This window comes from Ranitomeya imitator, chromosome 7, assembly GCF_032444005.1.
Source record: "Ranitomeya imitator isolate aRanImi1 chromosome 7, aRanImi1.pri, whole genome shotgun sequence".
NCBI lineage: Eukaryota > Metazoa > Chordata > Amphibia > Anura > Dendrobatidae > Ranitomeya > Ranitomeya imitator.
In genome coordinates this window covers 50,231,496-50,256,376 of record NC_091288.1, presented here as the reverse complement: position 1 = coordinate 50,256,376, position 24,881 = coordinate 50,231,496, and the positions used below count along the sequence as shown (strand labels likewise).

General features: G+C 42.3%; 1 protein-coding gene across 1 annotated transcript; it reads left to right on the top strand.

Moving 5' to 3' along the window:
* Nucleotides 1-259: 259 nt before the first annotated feature.
* On the top strand, nucleotides 260-19,545 carry FKBP7 (FKBP prolyl isomerase 7). The gene is made up of 4 exons (XM_069733215.1): nucleotides 260-620; nucleotides 12,554-12,705; nucleotides 17,413-17,540; nucleotides 18,218-19,545. The coding sequence occupies exons 1-4, from the start codon at nucleotides 409-411 to the stop codon at nucleotides 18,377-18,379; spliced, it is 654 nt and encodes a 217-aa protein (XP_069589316.1). The 5' UTR covers nucleotides 260-408; the 3' UTR covers nucleotides 18,380-19,545.
* The last annotated feature ends 5,336 nt before the right edge of the window (nucleotides 19,546-24,881 follow it).

Here is a 24,881-nt window from a genome sequence, read left to right as displayed (position 1 = left end):
ATTAGATTCTATGCGCTTCTGTGTATCAGGAAAGTTGAAGAGGAGGACAGGCCTGGGAGTGTAGGGGTTAATAATGCCACATTCCACCTAAAAGTAATGACTTCTGCCTGGGGTCTTGTAACTTGAGCTCATGGTGGGAGTCAGAAGAAGCTGAGGTTCCAAAACTTTTGTCATCACTTTTTCTTCCTGGAAGAGAAGAAAGAAATCAATTGGATGGAGTCTGAGTCACATTATTGTCGGAGCCAATGGAAGATCCCTTTACAGAGTTCAGGGCTTGCTGGTCTGCTCTCTGACTTGGAATACAGAAGTATTTGGTGTGTATTTCTGCACAGTGCCACGTGTATAGTAACAGTGGTGAAAAGATCAGGGGTTTCTGCAAATCTTGATTCCTGGCAAAGGACAGACACCATGACAATGCCTTCCTGCCCCAATGTCATCCTTCTTCTGCCGGTTCTCAGCCTCCTCACTGGTCAGATTCACTGCCAAGGTGAAGAAGAGAAGATTAAACTAGAAGTGACGCACGTCCCCAGTGTTTGCACGCAGAAGAGCAAAAGAGGCGATCTGGTGAACGCACATTATGACGGCTACTTAGCAAAGGATCTCTCCAAATTTTACTGCAGGTAACGAAATGTATCGATTTTAGTTGTTGTCTTTTAATATTGTTGATATTCGAGTACAACTATTAGATGACGCAATGTGTAGATCAAAAGTTGCAATACTTGTGTGACCCACAAATATTGAATCCTACATAGGTTGGGACACCCAAAGTTTTTGTACACACAGGACTTCTTTGGTGCAGTTTTTGTATGCATTTTCTTTTAGCCGGTTACATGATGTAAATGAAAATGTGATTCATCGGACCAGAACTTATTATTTCTTTGCTCCATATTCCAGATCTGGTGTAGGTTTTTCTTGGTAGTAGTCTAGGGTCAAAATGGATGTCTTGACCTGCTGGCTGCTCATCATCCAATAGTTAGGACACACTGTTTATTCTGACACCTTTCCATCATAACCATCATTACCGTTTTCATCATTTCAGACCAAAAGGCTAGTCTTTACTCCCCATGCTCCAAAGGTCTAGTCTTTACTCCCTATGCTCCAAAGGTCTAGTCTTTACTCCCTATGCTCCAAAAGCCTAGTCTTTACTCCCCATGCATCAAATGTCTAGTCTTTACTCCCCATGCTCCAAAGGGGTAATCTTTACTCCCCATGCTCCAAAGGCCTAGTCTTTACTCCCCATGCTCCAAAGGGGTAGTCTTTACTCCCCATGCTCCAAAGGCCTAGTCTTTACTCCCCATGCTCCAAAGGGGTAGTCTTTACTCCCCATGCTCCAAAGGTCTAGTCTTTACTCCCTATGCTCCAAAAGCCTAGTCTTTACTCCCCATGCATCAAATGTCTAGTCTTTACTCCCCATGCTCCAAAGGGGTAGTCTTTACTCCCCATGCTCCAAAAGCCTAGTCTTTACTTCCCATGCTCCAAAGGGGTAGTTTTTACTCCCCATGCTCCAAAAGCCTAGTCTTTACTCCCCATGCTCCAAAGGCCTAGTCTTTACTCCTTATGCTCCAAAGGCCTAGTCTTTACTCCCCATGCTCCAAAGGCCTAGTCTTTACTCCTTATGCTCCAAAGGCCTAGTCTTTACTCCCCATGCTCCAAAGGCCTAGTCTTTACTCCCCATGCTCCAAAGGCCTAGTCTTTACTCCCCATGCTCCAAAGGGGTAGTTTTTACTCCCCATGCTCCAAAAGCCTAGTCTTTACTCCCCATGCTCCAAAGGCCTAGTCTTTACTCCCCATGCTCCAAAGGCCTAGTCTTTACTCCCCATGCTCCAAAAGCCTAGTCTTTACTCCCCATGCTCCAAAGGGGTAGTCTTTACTCCCCACGCTCCAAATGCTTAGTCTTTACTCCCCTTGCTCCAAAGGGCTAGTCTTTACTCTCCATGCTCCAAATTTCTAGTTTTTACTCCCTATGCCTCAAAGGGCTAGTCTTTGCTACCCATGCTCCAAAAGGCCTAGTTTTTACTCCCCATTTCCAGAGGGCTAGTCTTTACTCCCCGTGCTCCAAAGGCCTAGTCTTACTCCCCATGCTCCAGAGGGCTAGTTTTTGCTCCCCATGCTCCAAAGGGCTAGTCTATACTCCCCATGCTCCAAAAGGCTAGTCTTTACTACCCATGTTCCAAAGGGCTAGTCTTTACTACCCATGTTCCAAAGGGCTAGTCTTTAGTCCACATGCTCCCAAGTGCTAGTCTTTACTCCCCACGTACAATAGTGAGCACAGGGAACCCATGAAACGGTTCATGGGTTCTTCTTCTTTGGTCAACCTTGGTAGGCACTCACCAATGAGTACATGAAAGACACCACAGGACAGTAATCTCAGTAATGGGAAAGTCTGCAATCACTGAACACAGATTTTACCCAAACATTGAAAATTTTGAGAATGAAGGATCAGTTCAGAAGTAGAAAAGTGGATTAATCTAATAAGATACATTACAAAGTTTCTTATTTTCCCATGTACTATTGATTTCTGGGCGGTCCTATCAGCGATTGACAGCTTTCTTTGTATAAGTATGCAGATGGACATAGCTGCCAATCACTGATAGGACTGCCCACTGGACTGAAAATCCCAGAAAGAGCAGAGGTTTAAATGAATAAATCACAGATTATACTGAATCTATTATCACAAAACTATATATCAATCAGCTCCACTCCTCCTGCTGTCTGACATGATGACCACAGATTGCAGCGCATTTTCATGGCAACAGGTACCATTTAATGCAGTTTTGACTCGATTGCCCCAGAATTGACATGACATGTAATATACTATTATGGTACACTCACACAAGCAGGAAAGAAGACGAGATATTAGATAAAAACAAGTGGTCGACCCACACAGGGTTTACAGTGATTGACCACCGGTAATTACCAATAGTTTTTTGGTCTTCCAGTTTTCTTTGCTTGACTTTTGCCTAAGTTGTGTAGACGTTATGTAGACGCCGCTGACAACTGTCTTTTCCATTCACTTGAATAAGTTATGAAATATAGGCAGAATCTCACAATACTTTTTTGTTTCAGTAATTGCTTACCTGGCTCCTTTGTCAGTTTACATGTAATTCTGATTGTGCCTTTGTCCTTTCTAAGTGATAATGCCTCCTACCAGATCTGCCCACTCATCCCCGCTGTGCTCCTCGTTTTGATTATCCAGATGGCTGCATTATGTTCACTTCCAACTCACCTCGACTTAAGATACACGTGGGGATGCAGGGAGCAGAATTATACCCAGTTCACAGTTTACAAAGAAAAGAACAACCAATCTGCACATCTGCAATGTAGCCCACTGCATAAGAAGAGGAGCTGTATGAGCAGCCCTTTACAGTCCCATAGCTTATCTTTTTATTTATCTCTGACCAGACCTGCTTTAGAGGAGGAAATGGGCCCTTGTGAAGTTGCCCAGGTCGCATCAATGGTATGTCTGCCCTTAAATTGCAGAGAGAGAGAAAACCTGCAGCTTCACACCCCTCCTCCCCCTTCCCCACCTCTCTTTGTGATCCCTAATGAAAATGTGACTCAAATCTATTCAGTCTGACACCACGGCACCACTATTTTTATTTTTATTCATCTGTCCTTTCAACATTGTCCTTAACCCCTTTACCCCCAAGGGTGGTTTGCACGTTAATGACCAGGCCAATTTTTACAATTCTGACCACTGTCCCTTTATGAGGTTATAACTCCGAAACGCTTCAACGGATCCTGGTGATTCTGACATTGTTTTCTCGTGACATATTGTACTTCATGATAGTGGTAAAATTTCTTTGATAGTACCTGCGTTTATTTGTGAAAAAAACAGAAATTTGGCGAAAATTTTGAAAATTTCGCAATTTTCAAACTTTGAATTTTTATGCAATTAAATCACAGAGATATGTCACACAAAATACTTAATAAGTAACATTTCCCACATGTCTCCTTTACATCAGCATAATTTTGGAACCAATTTTTTTTTTTGTTAGGGAGTTATAAGGGTTAAAAGTTGACCAGCAATTTCTCATTTTTACAACACCATTTTTTTTTAGGGACCACGTCTCATTTGAAGTCATTTTGAGGGGTCTATATGATAGAAAATGCCCAAGTGTGACACCATTCTAAAAACTGCACCCCTCAAGGTGCTCAAAACCACATTCAAGAAGTTTATTAACCCTTCAGGTGTTTAATAGGAATTTTTGGAATGTTTAAATAAAAATGAACATTTAACTTTTTTACACAAAAAATTTACTTCAGCTCCAATTTGTTTTATTTTACCAAGGGTAACAGGAGAAATTGGACCCAAAAAGTTGTTGTCCAATTTGTCCTGAGTACGCTGATACCCCATATGTGGCAGTAAACCACTGTTTGGGCGCATGGGAGAGCTCGGAAGGGAAGGAGCGCTATTTGACTTTTCAATGCAAAATTGACAGGAATTGAGATGGGACGCCATGTTGCGTTTGGAGAGCCACTGATGTGCCTAAACATTGAAACCCCCCACAAGTGACACCATTTTGGAAAGTAGACCCCCTAAGGAACTTATCTAGAGGTGTGGTGAGCACTTTGACCCACCAAGTGCTTCACAGAAGTTTATAATGCAGAACCGTAAAAATAAAAAATCATATTTTTTCACAAAAATTATATTTTTGCCCCCAATTTTTTATTTTTCCAAGGGTAAGAGAAGAAATTGGACCTCAAAAGTTGTTGTCCAATTTGTCCCGAGTACGCTGATACCCCATATGTGGCAGTAAACCACTGTTTGGGCGCATGGGAGAGCTCGGAAGGGAAGGAGCGCCGTTTGACTTTTCAATGCAAAATTGACAGGAATTGAGATGGGACGCCATGTTGCGTTTGGAGAGCCACTGATGTGCCTAAACATTGAAACCCCCCACAAGTGACACCATTTTGGAAAGTAGACCCCCTAAGGAACTTATCTAGAGGTGTGGTGAGCACTTTGACCCACCAAGGGCTTCACAGAAGTTTATAATGCAGAGCCATAAAAATAAAACAAAATTTTTTTCCCACAAAAATTATTTTTTAGCCCCCAGTTTTGTATTTTCCCTAGGGTAACAGGAGAAATTGGACCCCAAAAGTTGTTGTCCAATTTGTCCTGAGTACGCTGATACCCCATATGTGGGGGGGGAACCACCGTTTGGGCGCATGGGAGGGTTCGGAAGGGAAGGAGCGCCATTTGGAATGCAGACTTAGATGGAATGGTCTGCAGGCGTCACATTGCGTTTGCAGAGCCCCTAATGTACCTAAACAGTAGAAACCCCCCACAAGTGACACCATTTTGGAAAGTAGACCCCCTAAGGAACTCATCTTGATGTGTTGTGAGAGCTTTGAACCTCCAAGTATTTCACTACAGTTTATAACGCAGAGCCGTGCAAATAAAAAATATTTTTTTTCCACAAAAATTATATTTTAGCCCCCAGATTTGTATTTTTCCAAGGTTAGCAGGAGAAATTGGACCCTAAATGTTGTTGTCCAATTTGTCCTGAGTACGCTGATACCCGATATGTGGGGGGGAACCACCGTTTGGGCGCATGGGAGGGCTCGGAAGGGAAGGAGCATCATTTGGAATGCAGACTTAGATGGATTGGTCTGCAGGCGTCACATTGCGTTTGCAGAGCCCCTAATGTACCTAAACAGTAGAAACCCCCCACAAGTGACCCCATATTGGAAACTAGACCCCTCAATGAACTTATCTAGATGTGTTGTGAGAACTTTGAACCCCCAAGTGTTTCACTACAGTTTATAACGCAGAGCCGTGAAAATAAAAAATCTTTTTGTTTTCCCACAAAAATTATTTTTTAGCCCCCAGTTTTGTATTTTCCCAAGGGTAACAGGAGAAATTGGTCCACAAAAGTTGTTGTCCAATTTGTCCTGAGTACGCTGATACCCCATATGTTGGGGTAAACTCCTGTTTGGGCACACAGGAGAGCTCGGAAGGGAAGGAGCACTGTTCTACTTTTTCAACGCAGAATTGGCTGGAATTGAGATCGGACGCCATGTCGTGTTTGGAGAGCCCCTGATGTGCCGAAACAGTGGAAACCCCCCAATTATAACTGAAACCCTAATCTAAACACACCCCTAACCCTAATTCCAACGGTAACCCTAACCACACCTCTAACCCTGACACACCCCTAACCCTAATCCCAACCCTATTCCCAACTGTAAATGTAATCTAAACCCTAACCCTAACTTTAGCCCCAACCCTAACTGTAGCCCCAACCCTAACCCTAACCCTAGCCCTAACCCTAGCCCTAACCCTAGCCCTAACCCTAACCCTAGCCCTAACCCTAGCCCTAACCCTAGCCCTAACCCTAACCTTAGCCCTAACCCTAACCCTAGCCCTAACCCTAGCCCTAACCCTAGCCCTAACCCTAGCCCTAGCCCTAGCCCTAGCCCTAGCCCTAACCCTAGCCCTAACCCTAGCCCTAATGGGAAAATGGAAATAAATACATTTTTTTTTATTTTTCCCTAACTAAGGGGGTGATGAAGGGGGGTTTGATTTACTTTTATAGCGAGTTTTTTAGCGGATTTTTATGATTGGCAGCCGTCACACACTGAAAGACCCTTTTTATTGCAAAAAATATTTTTTGCAATACCACATTTTGAGAGCTATAATTTTTCCATATTTTGGTCCACAGAGTCATGTGAGGTCTTGTTTTTTGCGGGATGAGTTGACGTTTTTATTGAAAACATTTTTGGGCACGTGACATTTTTTTATCGCTTTTTATTCCGATTTTTGTGAGGAAGAATGACCAAAAGCCAGCTATTCATGAATTTCTATTGGGGGAGGCGTTTATACCGTTCTGCGTTTGGTAAAATTGATAAATCAGTTTTATTCTTCGGGTCAGTACGATTACAGCGATACCTCATTTATATCATTTTTTTATGGTTTGGTGCTTTTATACGATAAAAACTATTTTACAGAAAAAATAATTATTTTTGCATCGCTTTATTCTCAGGACTATAACTTTTTTATTTTTTTGCTGATGATGCTGTATGGCGGCTCTTTTTTTGCGGGACAATATGACGCTTTCAGCGGTACCATGGTTATTTATATCTGTCTTTTTGATCGCGTGTTATTCCACTTTTTGTTCGGCGGTATGATAATAAAGCGTTGTTTTTTGCCTCGTTTTTTTTTTTTTTTTCTTACGGTGTTTACTGAAGGGGTTAACTAGTGGGACAGTTTTATAGGTCGGGTCGTTACGGACGCGGCGATACTAAATATGTGTACTTTTATTGTTTTTTTTTTATTATTTAGATGAAGAAATGTATTTATGGGAATAATATTTTTTTTTTTTTTCATTATTTTGGAATATTTTTTTTTATTTTTTTTTACACATTTGGAAAAATTTTTTTTTACTTTTTTACTTTGTCCCAGGGGGGGACATCACAGATCAGTGATCTGACAGTTTGCACAGCACTCTGTCAGATCACTGATCTGACATGCAGCGCTGCAGCCTTCACAGTGCCTGCTCTAAGCAGGCTCTGTGAAGCCACCTCCCTCCCTGCAGGACCCGGATCCGCGGCCATCTTGGATCCGGGGCTCGAGCAGGGAGGGAGGTGAGGAGACCCTCGCAGCAACGCGATCACATCGCGTTGCTGCGGGGGGCTCAGGGAAGCCCGCAGGGAGCCCCCTCCCTGCGCGGTGCTTCCCTGCACCGCCGGCACATCGCGATCATCTTTGATCGCGGTGTGCCAGGGGTTAATGTGCCGGGGGCGGTCCGTGACCGCTCCTGGCACATAGTGCCGGATGTCAGCTGCGATAAGCAGCTGACACCCGGCCGCGATCGGCCGCGCTCCCCCCGTGAGCGCGGCCCATCGGCTATGACGTACTATCCCGTCCAGGGTCAGATAAGCCCAGGGCACCTCGACGGGATAGTACGTCTAAGGTCATAGAGGGGTTAAACCCCAGGCCATGACTCTGTCTTGTACGTGGTCATTATAAATGGACAGGTTTTACATTTTTTCTGATTGCAAGGAAAGGTACCTGCAGCTGTTGGAGAGGACAAGGAGCTTCTGATAATAATGCTTCTTAGAATTGGGGGCTGCCTAAAACAGAGTAGTGGGGGGTCTGGAAGAATGGATTGTAATCGGGCATCTTTTTGTAGTAAAGGTTGTAATTTCCGTGCAGCTCCCCTTAGCACCTCCAGATTTGGATTGTAGGTGACTACTGGAGGTACCCGGTTATTTTCTTCTTTAGTTTTGTAATGTAGGAGATGATTCCTTGATATTCTAGTTGCTCTTGCAATCTGGCTTTTAATTGTTCTTAGATGGTAGCCCTGATTCAAAAAGGTCTTTCTGAGGCGACCAAGGTGTTTGTCTCTATCCATGGAGTTTTAACCTCTTTCTGACCTCGGACGGGATAGTACGTCCGAGGTCAGATACCGTGCTTTGATGCGGGCTCTGGCGGTGAGCCTGCATCAAAGCCGGGACATGTCAGTTGTTTGGAACAGCTGACATGTGCCCGCAATAGCGGCGGGTGGAATCGCGATTCACCCGCCGCTATTAACTAGTTAAATGCCGCTGTCAAACGCCGACAGCGGCATTTAACCGGCGCTTCCGGCCGGGCGTCCGGAAATTAGGGCATCGCTGACCCCCGTCACATGATTGGGGGTCAGCGATGCTTCTGCATTGTAACTATAGAGGTCCTTGTGACCTCTATGGTTACTGATGCTGACCTGCTGTGAGCGCCACCCTGTGGTCGGCGCTCATAGCACACCTTCATTTCTGCTGCATAGCAGCGATCTGATGATCGCTGCTATGTAGCTGAGCGAATCGCGTTGTGCCAACTTCTAGCCTCCTATAAAGGCTATTGAAGCATGACAAAAGTAAAAAAAAAAATTTCTTTCTTTTTTTTTTTTAAGCAAAGTTTGGAATTTTTTTGGAATGTCTATGTACTCGTACTGACCTGTAGAATCATAGTGGCAGGTCAGTTTTAGCATTTAGTGAACGTAGTAAAAAAGCCATTCAAAAAAGAAGTGTGGGATTGCACTTTTTTGCAATTTCACCTCACTTGGAATTTTTTTCCTGTTTTCTAGTACAAGACATGCTAAAACCAATGATGTAATTCAAAAGTACAACTTGTTTTGCAAAAAATAAGCCCTCACATGGCCATATTGACGGAAAAATAAAAAAGTTATGGCTCTGGGAAGAAGGGGAGCAAAAAACGAACACGGAAAAACGGAAAATCCCAAGGTCATGAAGGGGTTAACATATATGATTGTATCTGGCTGTAGAAAGTATCGTTTGGGATGGAAACTGTCCCATTTAAGGTATGTTGGACGGTCGATTGGCTTCTGATACAGGGATGTCTCTATTTTATTATTCTGCAGCTTATTGATGGTGTCCAAAAAGTTAATTTTCGTACAGGAGTAGTGGAGTGTTAAGTTGATGGTGGGATGAAGCTGATTAAATGTTCATGGAACATCTTTAGCTGTGGCTCAAACTCAGTCCAGATGATTAAGATATCATCAATGTAAGGGTGGTGGGCCATAGAGCTGACGGGACATGAGGATTGAAAGTCGCTTTCAAGCTTGGCCATAAAATGATTTGCATACTGTGGAGCCATTTTACTTCCCATTGCCGTACCCGTCTCCTGTAGATAAATCTTGTTATCAAATTCAAAGTAATTGCGGGTGAGGATGAATTTTGTAAGTTTTATCACATAATCAACATCAATTCCTGAATTTTCTATTGAGACTTTGCAGACATTTAATCCATCCTGGTGCGAGATATTAGGGTACAAAGATTCCACATCCATGGTGGCCAGGATGGTTCCTTCTGGTAGAGGACCTATTCCTGCTGGTTTATTTAATAGGTCACTTGTGTCCTGAATGTAGCTAGATGTCTCTTTTACCAGGGGGTTAAGAATACCCTCTACCCATTCAGAAACTTGCTCAGTAAGGGTGCCCTCACATGAACTATTTGGTCTTCCTGGATTTCCAGAATTTTGGATTTTGGGAAGCATGTAGAATGTCCCTATTCTTGCACTCTGTTATCAAGTCATCACATCTCATGGATTTGTCAGGCAGACAAGAAATCAACTTGTTTAGTTCTTTGTAATAGTCCAGTGTGGGGTCAGACCCAATTTTGTGTAGTAGCGTATGTCCATACGTTGTCTGTGTGGTACCTTAATGTAGACTGATATGTTCACCACGACGATTGAACCATCCTTTTCTGCAGGGTGAATGATAATTTCGGAGATTGTATGGGCCTTCTCTTCTGAATACTGATGTTGGACAGTTGTCTCTTGTTTGTGTCTGGGATAGTGGATTTTACCAAATGTCTGAAAGAATCTATATATTTATCCAAATGAGGGTTGTGTCCAGGTGGAGGTGTCCAGTCTGACGTTTTCTTGGTTGTCGAGATCCCTCTTACTTCAGTCTGGGTGGGTTCTGAATCTTCCGTGTCATTGAAATATTCCCTCAGGTGTTGTCTCCTGAAAAAATTTTCCATGACGCTGCAGAGTTCAGTTTTATGTAGGGTCCTAGTAGGCCAAAATTATGTTAGTTACGTGATGGGAAATACTCCATCGCATGCAAAGGTATGCATGCTCGGGTGCTAACCAAGTGTTTTCAGCATGCTTGAAAAATATGTTAGAGACCCCGCGCCTGCATGTCTCACAGCTGTAGAGATTTTTCGAGTACGCCATAGACATTTGGTTAGCACCTGAGCATGCTCGGATAAGGTAGACCCTTAAAGATACATCTCACGTACATAGCACACTAGGAACTATCATTTGGTGGATGCAAAGTCCCTATAGCTCCATAGTAACGGGCGGCAGGAGACTTTCATTTGCTGCTCTACAGCTTCCTTCACAGAACTTGGGCTAATGCAAGTTGGAATTCTGCAAATGTAAGACATGCAATATAAGCATCGGAGGTCTGACGTTCTTTAATGTCTAATTTTTAGCATCAATATAGTAGGTAATCTAGTTAGTATGTCCTTAGATTATGAAGCACCAGCGGTATCTGGATGTCGTTCATCTAGAAGATCTTCCATTTATGTTAGAGGTGCATTTTGAGGATATACAGCCAAAACTGCTTGTATCTATCATTTAGTATGTGAAATAGTGATGAGCGAATGTGCTCAGATGTTATCAGAGCATGCTCGGGTGCTAACCAAGTGTTTTCAGCATGCTTGAAAAATATGTTAGAGACCCCGCGCCTGCATGTCTCACAGCTGTAGAGATTTTTCGAGTACGCCATAGACATTTGGTTAGCACCTGAGCATGCTCGGATAACACCTTATCTGAGCACACTCGCTCATCACTAGTGTGTATCCTTACAGCGGACACCGAGGAGTTACCAAATCTGCCAAGATGTGGTTGGCTTTGTAGACTTTTTTGAAACATTTGCTTGTAAAACTTGTCATGGACATGATATATTTATCTGCAGACCACTGGCAGAACCAACAAAATTTGGTTGTCTGCTGTATTTGGTGGTCATACGTGATAATAACAGATTTTCTTGAAAGGAGAGGACAAACAAAGATCCATTAATGAATATTCCATTTTTAAGGATAACAAATGGGCAATAAAGGACTATACACAAACGAGATTAAGACTGGCCGCAATGTGGACAGTAATTAATCCTTCAGATACTTTGCACCATCCGGCCATGAACTTGTCACATAGACTAACAGATCAAGAAGAGTAAAAACAGTAGGCTTGTGCAATTTAGTAAGCAATGGGATGAAGTTGGCTAAACACGCGATACATGCCGACACCCTGAGAAATCCCATTTTTGGCATGTAATAGTCTGCAGGTGTTTATTGCATATATAGCTTCCAAACAATTGGAAAAAAAATTGGTCAAAAAGTTCACAATGGGCCATTTTGGGTGACTTTGTATTGACTGCTTTAGTTGTCTTTCATAGCTTCTGGCTGACAGTTATTAGTCTGGGCCAACCTCTACACCAGTGTTCCCCAACTCCGGTCCTCAAGAGCCACCAACAGGTCATGTTTTCAGGATTTCCTTAGTATTGCACAGGTGATTGAATGCTTGCCTGTCCAGGTGATGCAATTATCACCTGTGCAATGCTAAGGAAATCCTGAAAACATGATCTGTCGGTGGCGCTTGAGGACCGGAGTTGGGGAACACTGCTCTACACGGATACACTAGACTTGGCCAAGTCAAAATGTGTTCTCAAGAAAGAAAGAGCAGTAATCTTCCATCAGACACCTCTGGTGGTGGCTTATGTCTGTTGGGAATAAAAGTATCAAGGGAAAACGAGACCCTGCTATGAGCATGAGATGGTCAGTCGGTTCTGCCAACATTGGTGGGTTCACCTGGCATTCATCTCACGTGTATGACCACCTTAGCTGTTGCACGTGTATGTGGATGTTGGCCGATTTACACCCTCTTTGTGTTTGTTTGTTTTTTTGCATGAAAGATAGAGTCAACAACTATACAACTGATTTTTGTCTGTTGTTTTATGTGTCATTCCTGTTTTACATGTGTAAAGCTGGTTTCGCTGTCTTTACTCAATCCTTTGCATCAAGTGATTGTTTTTCACCTGTACGCACATAGCCGTTCAGAAAAAGATGGACACCCCAAGTGGTTCGTACTCGGAGTTGGACAAGTGATCAAGGGACTGGATATGGCATTGATGGATATGTGTCCTGGAGAAAAAAGAAAAGTCACCATTCCACCATCTTTGGGCTACGGAGACAAGGGCTATGGTAATATTCATAGGATATGTAATTGCAATAAACCTAAAAGCTGGCTACACAAATATGTTGTTTTTCAGCTTGATCGATCATATGATTGATCCGTCGCGATTGCATCCAAGTACGTTTTACGCGGAAATACTGCAGAAAAGACATAGTTTGAAAAGCTGGGGAGGTAACTGTGGGGAGAGACCTGAGTGGTCCAATGTGGTCCCCGGCTGCTTCTCCCCTCCTGCTTCAGTTGATTTACAGTTTCTCTCTTTCTCCGTGCACACATATGGGAGAGACCTGTCAGTTATCTGGTGTGGGGCAAGTAGAACATAGCCCGGGTTGACATTGGAATTGTTAGGTCTCTCCGTACGGTCCCTGGCCATTTTTTCAAACAATCCTTCTCTGAAAGGCCGCAACATTCGAGGCTCTAATATGTGCTGTTTGTGGTTTCGGCAGCATGAATCCAATCACATACACTTGAAGAAGCAGTACAAACACTTTTAAAAAATAAATTCAATATTCAATGTTTGCATATTATAGCATTTCAGAGTGCAGCTTTAATTTGTTAGCTATTAACGTTGCACGCTAAACTATGTCATTGTTGTCAGCAGACACTGGATGATGTGCTGCCGAGAGCGATGATTTCTAGTGCGGCACAAGTGATCATTTCACTGGACAAGTGAGCATTTTGCATGTTCACTTGATGATCTTAAGCCTCTTTAGACTGCAGAATTATTGTTCCTAGGAAGAATACTTTTGTATGTATAATTGGACTAAGCTACTACAATGCCCTGCACATAGCTAATCATAGAATCACAGAATGTTAGCGTTGTTAGGGACCTCCAAGGTCATAATGTCCAACCCCCTGCTCAATGCAGAATTTAGTAAACCATCTCAGACAGATGTCTGTCCAGCCTGTTTGAAGACTTCCATTGAAGGAGAACTCACCACCTCTCGTGGCAGCCTGTTCCACTCATTGACACCTTCACTGTCAAAGTTTTTTCTCTTGTCAAATGTTTTTTCTCTTGTCTAATTGCTTCTCGCATTTCCACGTTCAAATAAAAATAATGATGATCCATCTACACTGTGAGATCCCTTCAGATATTTGAAGACCACTATTAAGTCTCCTCTTAGCCTTCTTTTTGGCAAGCTAAACATTCCCAGATCCTTTACTCGCTCCTTGTTGGACATACTTTGCAGTCCGCTCACCTTCCTGGTAGCTGTTCTCTGAGCTTCCTCCAGTTTTTCAATGTCTTTTTTTAAAATGTGGTGCCCAGAACTGGACACAGTATTCCAGATGATCCAGTATTCCAAGGAGGAGTACATGGGGATAATTGCTTCACGTGATGTAGACTCTATGCTTCTCTTAATATGTCCTAAAACTGCATTGGCAATTTTTGCTGCTGCATCACACTGTTGACTGATGCGCAGTCTGTGATCATTAATATACCCAAGTCTTTTTCACACGGGCTGTTGCTTAGTTCTATTCCTCTTTTCCTCTAGAAGTAATTTTCTTTTTTCAGTTCAGAAGAACTATATTACATTTCTGCTTGGAGTTATTTCCTAATATTATTATTATTACTACACCAACTGCATATTGGGATAGGAGGATAGGATCTTGCAGATGGAAATAGGTCTTTAAACCTATAGTTCTATGTTTTCTCCATACTGGTCATTGCCTATGCTGCTAAAATACAGGGAGTTACTTGTGTAACTAACATATCTATGTGTTGTGCTCGGAGCATGGGGTAAGTAACCTGTTTATGTTTGCCTGAAATAAGTCTGTTCTTCCTCTACAGTAGCTTCCTTTATCCTTCACCAACGTAGCTCTGCATGCCGGGAGCGCAGGCTAACCCTATAAAAGAACATGCATGCAAATGTAAGTGTCTGTCCGTGTATAATTCAGCATTGTGTACCCTGCGCCTACCCTTCACTCCTGCTTCATTAACCATGGATTAGTGTCTGCACCTTAAAGGGGGCTTCCAACATTGTGTTCAAACAGCATAATCATCAAGTAATGACAATGTATGAGGTTTGCCTTATCTCATTAACCCTTTATATAAAAAAGAAGCCAATACAGCAACAATATCATTTTTTTCTCTGAACATTTTTACTGCTTAACATCCTTTTTTTTGTTTCAGTTCCTCTGCGTGCTGTCACTGAGTAGAAACATTAGTTACATCCACTATCTGGAAATGTCCTAACTACAGTATATCCAAGAGCAAGGATCAGAAATGGTTTTCATCCTTTGGGTATAGAAAAATGTTTCCATTGCCTGACAGCAAGCAGAGATCCTGAAAAGAGTGAAGATATATAACATTTTATTGTGTGTAAAAAATGTATTCAAACGATAAAAATGATCGGGAAAAGGAAGTTGGAGAAGTTTTTATTAGAGAATGATGGAGTTTTGCACACACAAGCAGTGTTTCCTTCTGGTATGCTAATTCTTCATAGTACTTGATATAAAACCAAGGCATGAAAATAAGGCATGTTTTCAGAAACACCAACTATGACCATATAACATATTTTTAGCTTTGGATATTTGCTTTTCATAATGGCAGGTGTATGAAACGACACCCACTTATCTTCTGCTGCTCCATATGGTAAGCGAACAATGTGCTTTCTGCTTTTCTTCTAGAAAGCACAAAGCTGCATTTCCTCCTAAAATAGAAAAAAATCCTCAGTAACGGCTCGTCAGAGAGTTTAAGTGGACGTGATACTTGCTAAAAAAAATAATTGTGTTAAATACCTTGTAAAAATCCCTGGAATCTCCTGATTCTTCCACTTTTTTTCTATTTTGCGCTATGTCATTCCCTTGCAGAAATATCCACATTTATTGCTTTTTGGAGGCAGTATGTGAAATCTCTTCTTGCTTTCCAACGGTGAATTTCTTCACAGTCTTTTATAGGGGTGTGCGCTTTCACCCTTCCCTCCCAGACACTGCCAATCACAGCTCGTCTGTGTCTGAGTATGCTAGATCAGCTGCCGAGATGTGATTGGAAATGTCTGGAAAGGAGGAGTGAAAGCGCACACCCTCAAAGAAGAAGCACCCAATTGCACTACAAGCAGAAATTTCACATACTGCGCTCCAGAAGAAACAATTGTGAATATCTCTGCAATGGAAAAACGCGCTATGCTATGTCATTCCCTTGCAGAAATATCCACATTTATTGCTTTTTGGAGGCAGTATGTGAAATCTCTTCTTGCTTTCCAACTCTGAATTTCTTCACATTCTTTTATAGGGGTATGTGCTTTCACCCTTCCCTCCCAGACACTGCCAATCACAGCTCGTCTGTGTCTGAGTATGCTAGATCAGCTGCCGAGATGTGATTGGAAATGTCTGGAAAGGAGGAGTGAAAGCGCACACCCTCAAAGAAGAAGCACTCAATTGCACTACAAGCAGAAATTTCACATACTGCGCTCCAGAAGAAACAATTGTGAATATCTCTGCAATGGAGCGACGCAGCACAAAACGGAAAAAAGCAGCAGAATCATTGGGAGCTCGGGAATGTTTACAAGGTATTTAACTATATTTTTGTAAGCAATTGACAGTTCTTCTTTAAAGGGGTTGTCCATTGAGAACAAGGTATCACCTATCCTCGGGTGATAACTTGTTTTCTCCAGGCACTCTTTTAAGGGCATGTTCACACAAAGCAGATATGTTGGGAAAAAAATTGCAGCATATTACAGTAGAAAATTTCTCAAACTTCATCCACAGGCTATGTTCACACTTCACACCATCATATTGTCAGTCCAAGTGCCGTCCGTAGAAAAAACTGACCTCACATGGACAGCAACCGGACAAATGTTATTCAAAGGGACTTTACTAGATGACCATTTTTTTTTACACATGCTGAATGTCCTCATGACAAAAATCACAGCATGCATTACTCTTTGTATATTTCTGATGTCACTCCCCTATACAAGTCTGTGGGTGCACAATAAAAAATTGTTTCTTTTTTCAGATTTTATTTTATGCACTCATGTGAACTTAGCCACAAAATGCAGAAAAAATCTGCAATGGACATAATGGAGATGTACCTGCAGTGCAGATGTTAGGTTCTCCCTTCATCAAAAATCCACAGCAAATTGTATTTAACACAGTGGAATTTTGCATGGATTTTGCAGAAAATTCCCTAAGGGCATAGCTTCTTTCATGCAGGAGAATCGGATCGATTATGTTAATGACACTCCTATCAATCTCTGATCCGAGTTTGATCAGTGTCAGCTTAGTGTGATCCCATTCTGTCGGATGAGAGAATCATAGCACATTGTCAGGTAAGGACGGTGAGTACAATTTTTCCATCTTCTTCATTTTGTGAATCCGGACTGCACTCAGATGCCATCTGAGTGCAGTCCGATGATTTCAAAGCACCCATAGACTTGAATGGGTGTCTGCCATATGGATTGCACAGCAAATCGATTTTTTTTTTCTCATGCTGAATCCACATGAGAAAAAACTAAATCGCAGATCGTCACTGCCCCATAGAATAACATTGGTCTGAGTGCTATTCGATAAAACATCAGATAACGCTCGTCCGATGTATACGCTCATGACAGTGAGCGTTAAGGGAGTTAAAAACATATGGCTGACTTCTTCCAAAACCAGCAGCAAATCTTTCCATGGAATTTATCTGGTAATTGCATAATTATCAAAAAACTAAACTTTAACTTTTTATTCTTTAAATTTTCATGCTAACTAAATTTTATCATTGTTCTCTTAACAAGAGAAAATCCCACCAGATGCAACTCTGATCTTTGAAATTGAGCTCTTGGGAATCAGCAAAGGACCGCGGAGTGTGGAGGCATTTCACCAAATCGATCTGAACGATGACCAATTCCTTTCCAAAGATGAGGTACTGAATGCTACCATCATTGGATAAAACTGAATATCTCCATTATGACATTTGGGCTGGTTTTTTTTTCTCTTAGGCTAAGGCGTTTTTTTTTTCTGCAGCAAAACCTGATCTCTTAGCAGGAAAGAAGCTGCAGTGAAAAAGCATATTTTCCTTTGGTTTTTCTTGTGTTTTTTTTTGCTGCATTTTTTGCCGAAGTTTTGGCATCCTAGATTTGTCTCTTGTGCATGCTGATAAAGTTTAGTGTTGGAAAAAAAAAAAGTTCCTATTCTATAGAATCAGGTTTCGGCACAAAAAAACGCAGCAAAACCTGATACCTGCATTTTTGGTGCATTTTTTTTCAGCGTTTTTCACCAACCATTCATGTCAAAGGGTGAAAAATGCTGAAAAAACGCTGAAAGAAGTGTCCAAAAATCCATGCAAAGCATAAAATACTGATGACAAAAAAAAAACAATGCGTGTGCAGGAGATTTCGGAAATCTCATAGACTTTGCTGGTACTGTAAAAGAGCTGAAAATTAAAAAAAAACGTTAAAATATGTCTAGTGTGAACTTAGCCTAAGGCAAAAAATGGAATAAATAGAAAAACGTCTAAATGAGACATAATGGAAACCAGTCAGTATGGTTGAAAACAGAAATGACAGAAGAATAAATTCACTTTGTTTCCTTTGTCTGCAGATAAGCCATTACCTAACAGAAGAGTTTAGAAAGGATGGAAAAAAGCGGGATCCTTCTGTGCATGGACGGATATTGACAGATATATTCCAGAAAAATGACCATGACAGCGATGGCCTCATATCAGCCCGCGAGTACAATGTCTATAAGCACGACGAGCTATAGTAAATTATTTCCTTGTGTGTCCAGTAATCTCATAATTTTGCTATTTTTTCGGAAGAAAAAATAAACTCACGTTATATTTTCAGCCAGTCATAAAATTAGGTTCACACCATGATTCTTTAATATGGTGGAATTAAAGGGTTTGATAGGTGATAACTAATTGATCGATGGGAGTCCGACTGCTGGGACCCGTACTGATCAGAAAAATGGGGCACTTTTACTGTATCCCCATTAGAATGGAGCAGTGCGGTAATTCCCATGTTTGACTGCCGGTCCATTTCCTATGGAGTTGCCGAGCACGGCGCTCAGGTTTTTCCGGTAGCCCCATAGAATGAATGGAGTGACGGTCGGACATGGGCACTGCATCTCTATACTATTGGTGATAAAAGTGTCTGGGATAAATATTCCCCATTCTGCCGATGAGTGCGGGCCCCCGCGGTCACACCCCACTGATCAATAAGTTTTCACCCATCCTGTGGATAGGAGCTAAGGCTTCTTTCACACTTGCGTCGGTACGGGTCCGTCGCTAAGCGTCGGCCCGACGTACCGACGCACGTTGTGAAAATGTGGCACGGCGTGGGCAGCGGATGCAGTTTTTCAACGCATCCGCTGCCCATTCTAAAGTCCAGGGAGGAGGGGGCGGAGTTTCGGGCGCGCATGCGCGGTAGAAAATGGCGGATGCAATGTACGAAAAAATGTTCCCTTGAACGTTTTTTCGTACCGACGGTCCGCCAAAACACGACGCATCCAGTGCACGACGGACACGACGTATAGCCATAAAAAATGCATCCTGCGGGCGCATTTGCAGGATCCATTTTTTGCCCAAAACGACGGATTGCGACGTACGTCACACAACGCAAGTGTGAAAGTAGCCTAGCTTGTTTTCACCTGACAAAGACTTTAAAAGGGATTTTCTGAGTCCCTGACCAATGTGTCCAAAGTGGTGAAATAGGATCAAATAATATGAAAGCATAATCTCAAACTGGCTAGTTAAAACCCTGATGTACCGGTGCTTCCACTATGGTCCTCCTCGCCGGTTACTGCTTCCTGATGTGCCGCCTACCACACGTGACCGCTGAAATCCGCTTATGGATACCACTGTGATGTGAACACGTCTCTAGCATTTGTTTTACAAACTAATTATTATAATAAAACTAATTGTATGTAAATTACGTTGCCTTATTGTGAATGTTTGCATTAAGATGTGAGGTTACAGATCTGCCAACATTTAATTTTCTCCAATTGTTTTTTTAAGAATTCCATTTTTCTGTTTATAGCTTTATTCAATACAAAGATGTTCTGCTAAAAAAGAAAGCCTCAATTTTTTCATAATACAAATTCAATAAATTTTCTCAGTTTCAAAGTCCAATCGACTTCCTCAGGTGACAAAAGTCGTGTAGTTGACTCGTGGTTCTCCTGATGAAGCAGCCAGATGGACTGCGAAACGCGAAGAGAGTCACCCACAATACTATTATACATTGACTTGGATTCAGTGTCCCTGATGACGCCTTTAGGATAATGGTCCAATACAGATTGATCATACTTCAGCTTTAGAATATTATATGCCAAACTTTAATGGAAATAATCAATACTGTAGGAGAGAAAAGTTCCAATAGGGTCTTATCTGATGGTGATATCAACTCCTGAAGAAGAAGTCTTATTTGACTTCGAAACGCATTGAGATTATGAATAAATCATCATTTTTATCTTTCTAACTTGCCTAGTTTTTTTGTCTGCACAAATTTTTTCCATTTTTTTTAAACTTTAAAGGAAGTCTGTTAAAGAGGACCTTTCACTGGATTTTTTTTATTTAAAGGGACTCTGTCACCTGAATTTGGCGGGACTGGTTTTGGGTCATATGGGCGGAGTTTTCGGGTGTTTGATTCACCCTTTCCTTACCCGCTGGCTGCATGCTGGCTGCAATATTGGATTGAAGTTCATTCTCTGTCCTCCATAGTACACACCTGCGCAAGGCAAGATTGCCTTCTGCAGGCGTGTACTACGGAGGACAGAGAATGAACTTCAATGCAATATTGCAGCCAGCATGCAGCCAGAGGGTAAGGAAAGGGTGAATCAAACACCCGAAAACTCCGCCCATATGACCCAAAACCAGTCCAGCTAAATTCAGGTGACAGGTTCCCTTTAAGATGAATATCTCCTCCACTGATTTTGACTTAGGTAAAAAGCCAAACCAGAATCTCATTTTGCAGACATGGTGTTTCGGGGTGTTGCCCCTCCTCAGTGCAAATCATTTTTGCTTTTGCAAACTGATTCTGGAACAGATTTTTTTTCTTTTTCTTCTGTGCTCCTCCTTTCCAATGTCATGCCCCCCAAGTAGTAATTGAGCCAAATTTTCCATCAACCATCCAGGCGTATACTGCAGAACTTCTCTATGGTTGTTTAGATTTTTCTCCTCTGACACTGCCCAATCAAAACACTTGCCCACAGAGAAGTACTGCAGCATATGCCCAGTTGGTCAAAGGAAAAATTTGCATTTTTATGACCAGGGGGCATAACTTTTGAACAGAAGGGCACAAAAGAAAAACTGTTCCAGAATCAGTTTGCAAAAGCAAAAAAGATTTGCTCTGAGTTAGTGGTAAAACCCCAAAACCCTGTGTCTGCAAATTGAGATTCTGGTTTGGCTTTTATCCTAAGTCATATGGAAAGGCTCATTAAAGGGTCAATATTGACTTTTAGAATTGCTACCTTCAATAGGCGGCTCTAGAGTTCAAGTCCTCTTCCTCTCTGAAGAGGCAATTTGCGCAGGTACTTATAAACATGTCAACCATAAAGCCATTATTAAAACTATTTTAATGAGACATAGTTGATAAAGCACAGGCATTACACTCCAAAAATACATACATAACAATATAAAAGTAGAGTACGATGGAATTCATGTGATATACACCAATGAGCAAAAGAAGTATTGCTAAAGACTTAGTGGGGTTCACATACAGTAATTTGGAACATAACAGGCCTCATGTATCAACAGAAAAAAATGAAAAGTAAATAAAATAAAACTGCACTGTGACTGTCTAACTGATCTGGTAAAAGAACAGAAAAGACACAAAAAGACAACTGACTGCGGCTGGAGCCTCCCTGCCGTGCCCTATCTTCCGAAGGAACAAAAGCCTCTAAAGGTACCGTCACACTTAGCGACGCTGCAGCGATACCGACAACGATCCGGATCGCTGCAGCGTCGCTGTTTGGTCGCTGGAGAGCTGTCACACAGACAGCTCTCCAGCGACCAACGATCCCGAGGTCCCCGGTAACCAGGGTAAACATCGGGTAACTAAGCGCAGGGCCGCACTTAGTAACCCGCTGTTTACCCTGGTTACCAGCGTAAAAAAACAAACAGTCTCTCTTTTGGAGTTTCCCATCCCGCACAGAGCGCACGGCCCCTTGGGAATATTATTGTTCAGGAGGTTAGAACGAATGTGAGCGCCTTCTCGCATGTAGGTAGTAGAAATGTCGGTCATGCTGGCAGCCTTGTCATAGTAATCAGAAAATATGTCATCCATGTAGGAATCTTCATTTGCAATTATGTCCATTGTTCTTTTTCCTGCCCAATGAAACAAGAATTACCGTAGTTAAAAACTAAGAAGAATCGAACATGTGTAATCACAGTGCCCGACACTCTTGCACCAGGTGTCCGGCATTGGCTTTCTTCCCCGTCTACATTATATACACATGCACACTTGGCCGAGCTTGGCACACATGTGCATCAGGGAGTCAGTGGAAGAAGCTGTCCGCCAAACAAGTGCTCGGCTGAACCCTATCTAAGACGTATGGGTGTATGGTCACATTGACAAACTGGGAACAGATTTGACACTGGAAAAACCAGGTATGTATGAGGATCAATCCATACCCTATCCTTTATTTCTAATAAATACACTGCAAGTTTTTGTCTTTATCATCTAAGCGGAACTAAAAGCACTTGCACCAAAATAAAAGAAAATAACCACATTAAAGAGGTTGAGAGGAGCATGTCTAGATCTCCATTTATTATAAAGTAACATCTCAAAATTTGGTCCCTAAATTCTATTTATAACAGACCATGCCTGCGGGAGTGGGGGTGGGATAGGTGTGAGCTATGGCCAAATAATATGTAATGAATAGATGGACAAAATATAGGGGTAAAAAGTGCTCCCTATCATAGAAATCTGTGTGTGATATCCAAAACAAGACTATTTTAGAACATTCGATCATGTCTTGTCTCATTGGGATATAATGTCCAGTCCCTCGCCATGCCGTCTGCCTCTATTAACATACAGTTAGGGCCAGAAATATTTGGACAGTGACACAATTTTCGCGAGTTGGGCTCTGCATGCCACCACATTGGATTTGAAATGAAACCTCTACAACAGAATTCAAGTGCAGATTGTAACGTTTAATTTGAAGGGTTGAACAAAAATATCTGATAGAAAATGTAGGAATTGTACACATTTCTTTACAAACACTCCACATTTTAGGAGGTCAAAAGTAATTGGACAAATAAACATAACCCAAACAAAATATTTTTATTTTCAATATTTTGTTGCAAATCCTTTGGAGGCAATCACTGCCTTAAGTCTGGAACCCATGGACATCACCAAACGCTGGGTTTCCTCCTTCTTAATGCTTTGCCAGGCCTTTACAGCCGCAGCCTTCAGGTCTTGCTTGTTTGTGGGTCTTTCCGTCTTAAGTCTGGATTTGAGCAAGTGAAATGCATGCTCAATTGGGTTTAGATCTGGAGATTGACTTGGCCATTGCAGAATGTTCCACTTTTTGGCACTCATGAACTCCTGGGTAGCTTTGGCTGTATGCTTGGGGTCATTGTCCATCTGTACTATGAAGCGCCATCCAATCAACTTTGCAGCATTTGGCTGAATCTGGGCTGAAAGTATATCCCGGTACACTTCAGAATTCATCCGGCTACTCTTGTCTGCTCTTATGTCATCAATAAACACAAGTGACCCAGTGCCATTGAAAGCCATGCATGCCCATGCCATCACGTTGCCTCCACCATGTTTTACAGAGGATGTGATGTGCCTTGGATCATGTGCCGTTCCCTTTCTTCTCCAAACTTTTTTCTTCCCATCATTCTGGTACAGGTTGATCTTTGTCTCATCTGTCCATAGAATACTTTTCCAGAACTGAGCTGGCTTCTTGAGGTGTTTTTCTGCAAATTTAACTCTGGCCTGTCTATTTTTGGTATTGATGAATGGTTTGCATCTAGATGTGAACCCTTTGTATTTACTGTCATGGAGTCTTCTCTTTACTGTTGACTTAGAGACAGATACACCTACTTCACTGAGAGTGTTCTGGACTTCAGTTGATGTTGTGAACGGGTTCTTCTTCACCAAATTAAGTATGCGGCGATCATCCACCACTGTTGACATCCGTGGACGCCCAGGCCTTTTTGAGTTCCCAAGCTCACCAGTCAATTCCTTTTTTCTCAGAATGTACCCAACTGTTGATTTTGCTACTCCAAGCATGTCTGCTATCTCTCTGATGGATTTTTTCTTTTTTTTCAGCCTCAGGATGTTCTGCTTCACCTCAATTGAGAGTTCCTTTGACCGCATGTTGTCTGCTCACAGCAACAGCTTCCAAATGCAAAACCACACACCTGGAATCCACCCCTGACCTTTTAACTACTTCATTGATTACAGGTTAACGAGGGAGACGCCTTCAGAGTTAATTGCAGCCCTTAGAGTCCATTGTCCAATTACTTTTGGTCCCTTGAAAAAGAGGACGCTATGCACTGTTTTGCATATTTGTGTGTTGTTTTATTTTTACCTTTTTTTATCTTTTATTGTAAGCACTGTATATTTTCATAGGGATTTGGATGATTCGCCCCCAGCAGTTCGCCCCTGGGTACATTTCGCCCCTGGAGTTCGCCCCCGTTTTTCCTTGTGGTTCATGAATTCCCGTCCGTCATCAATCCAAATGTCACAAAAGTACTATACAGAGTGCTTCACTTTTGTGACATGTTAGGCTATGTGCACATGTAGTCTGGGTCCACTGTGGATTTTTCCGCAGCGGATTCCAGCAGATTTCATAAATCCGCAGTGGAAAACCGCTGCGGATTTATCGCGGATTTACCGTGGTTTTCCTGCGGTTTCCACTGCGGATTTACAACTGCGGTTTTCCATAAGGGCAGTTGTAAATCCGCTGCGGAAAACGCACAAAAGAAGTGACATGCTGCGGATTGTAAACTGCTGCGTTTCCGCGCGTTTTTTTCCAGAGCATGTGCACAGCATTTTTTTTCCCCATACGTTTACATTGAACTGTAAACGCAGGGGAAACGGCTGCGGATCCGCAGCTGTGGAAACGCTGCGCATCCGCAGCAAAATCCGCACCATGTGCACATAGCCAGAAATCAACTGTTTCCATCTGACGTCACGGGGAACCGCTAGACTGCACTCCGTGACCCAAGGAGCTGCATCTGCGACAGGTAAGTAGCATCCAGGGGGCCAAATGCTGGGGACAAAATGTGCAGGGGCCAAATGTACCCGGGGCAAGC

Bases quoted from the DNA above. Each gene is read 5' to 3' on its own strand.
- FKBP7 (XM_069733215.1), top strand. From the start codon at position 409: ATGACAATGCCTTCCTGCCCCAATGTCATCCTTCTTCTGCCGGTTCTC. The intron at 12,706-17,412 runs GTAATATTCATA...TCTCTTAACAAG, and splicing joins CTACGGAGACAAGGGCTATG to AGAAAATCCCACCAGATGCA. The intron at 17,541-18,217 runs GTACTGAATGCT...CTTTGTCTGCAG, and splicing joins AATTCCTTTCCAAAGATGAG to ATAAGCCATTACCTAACAGA.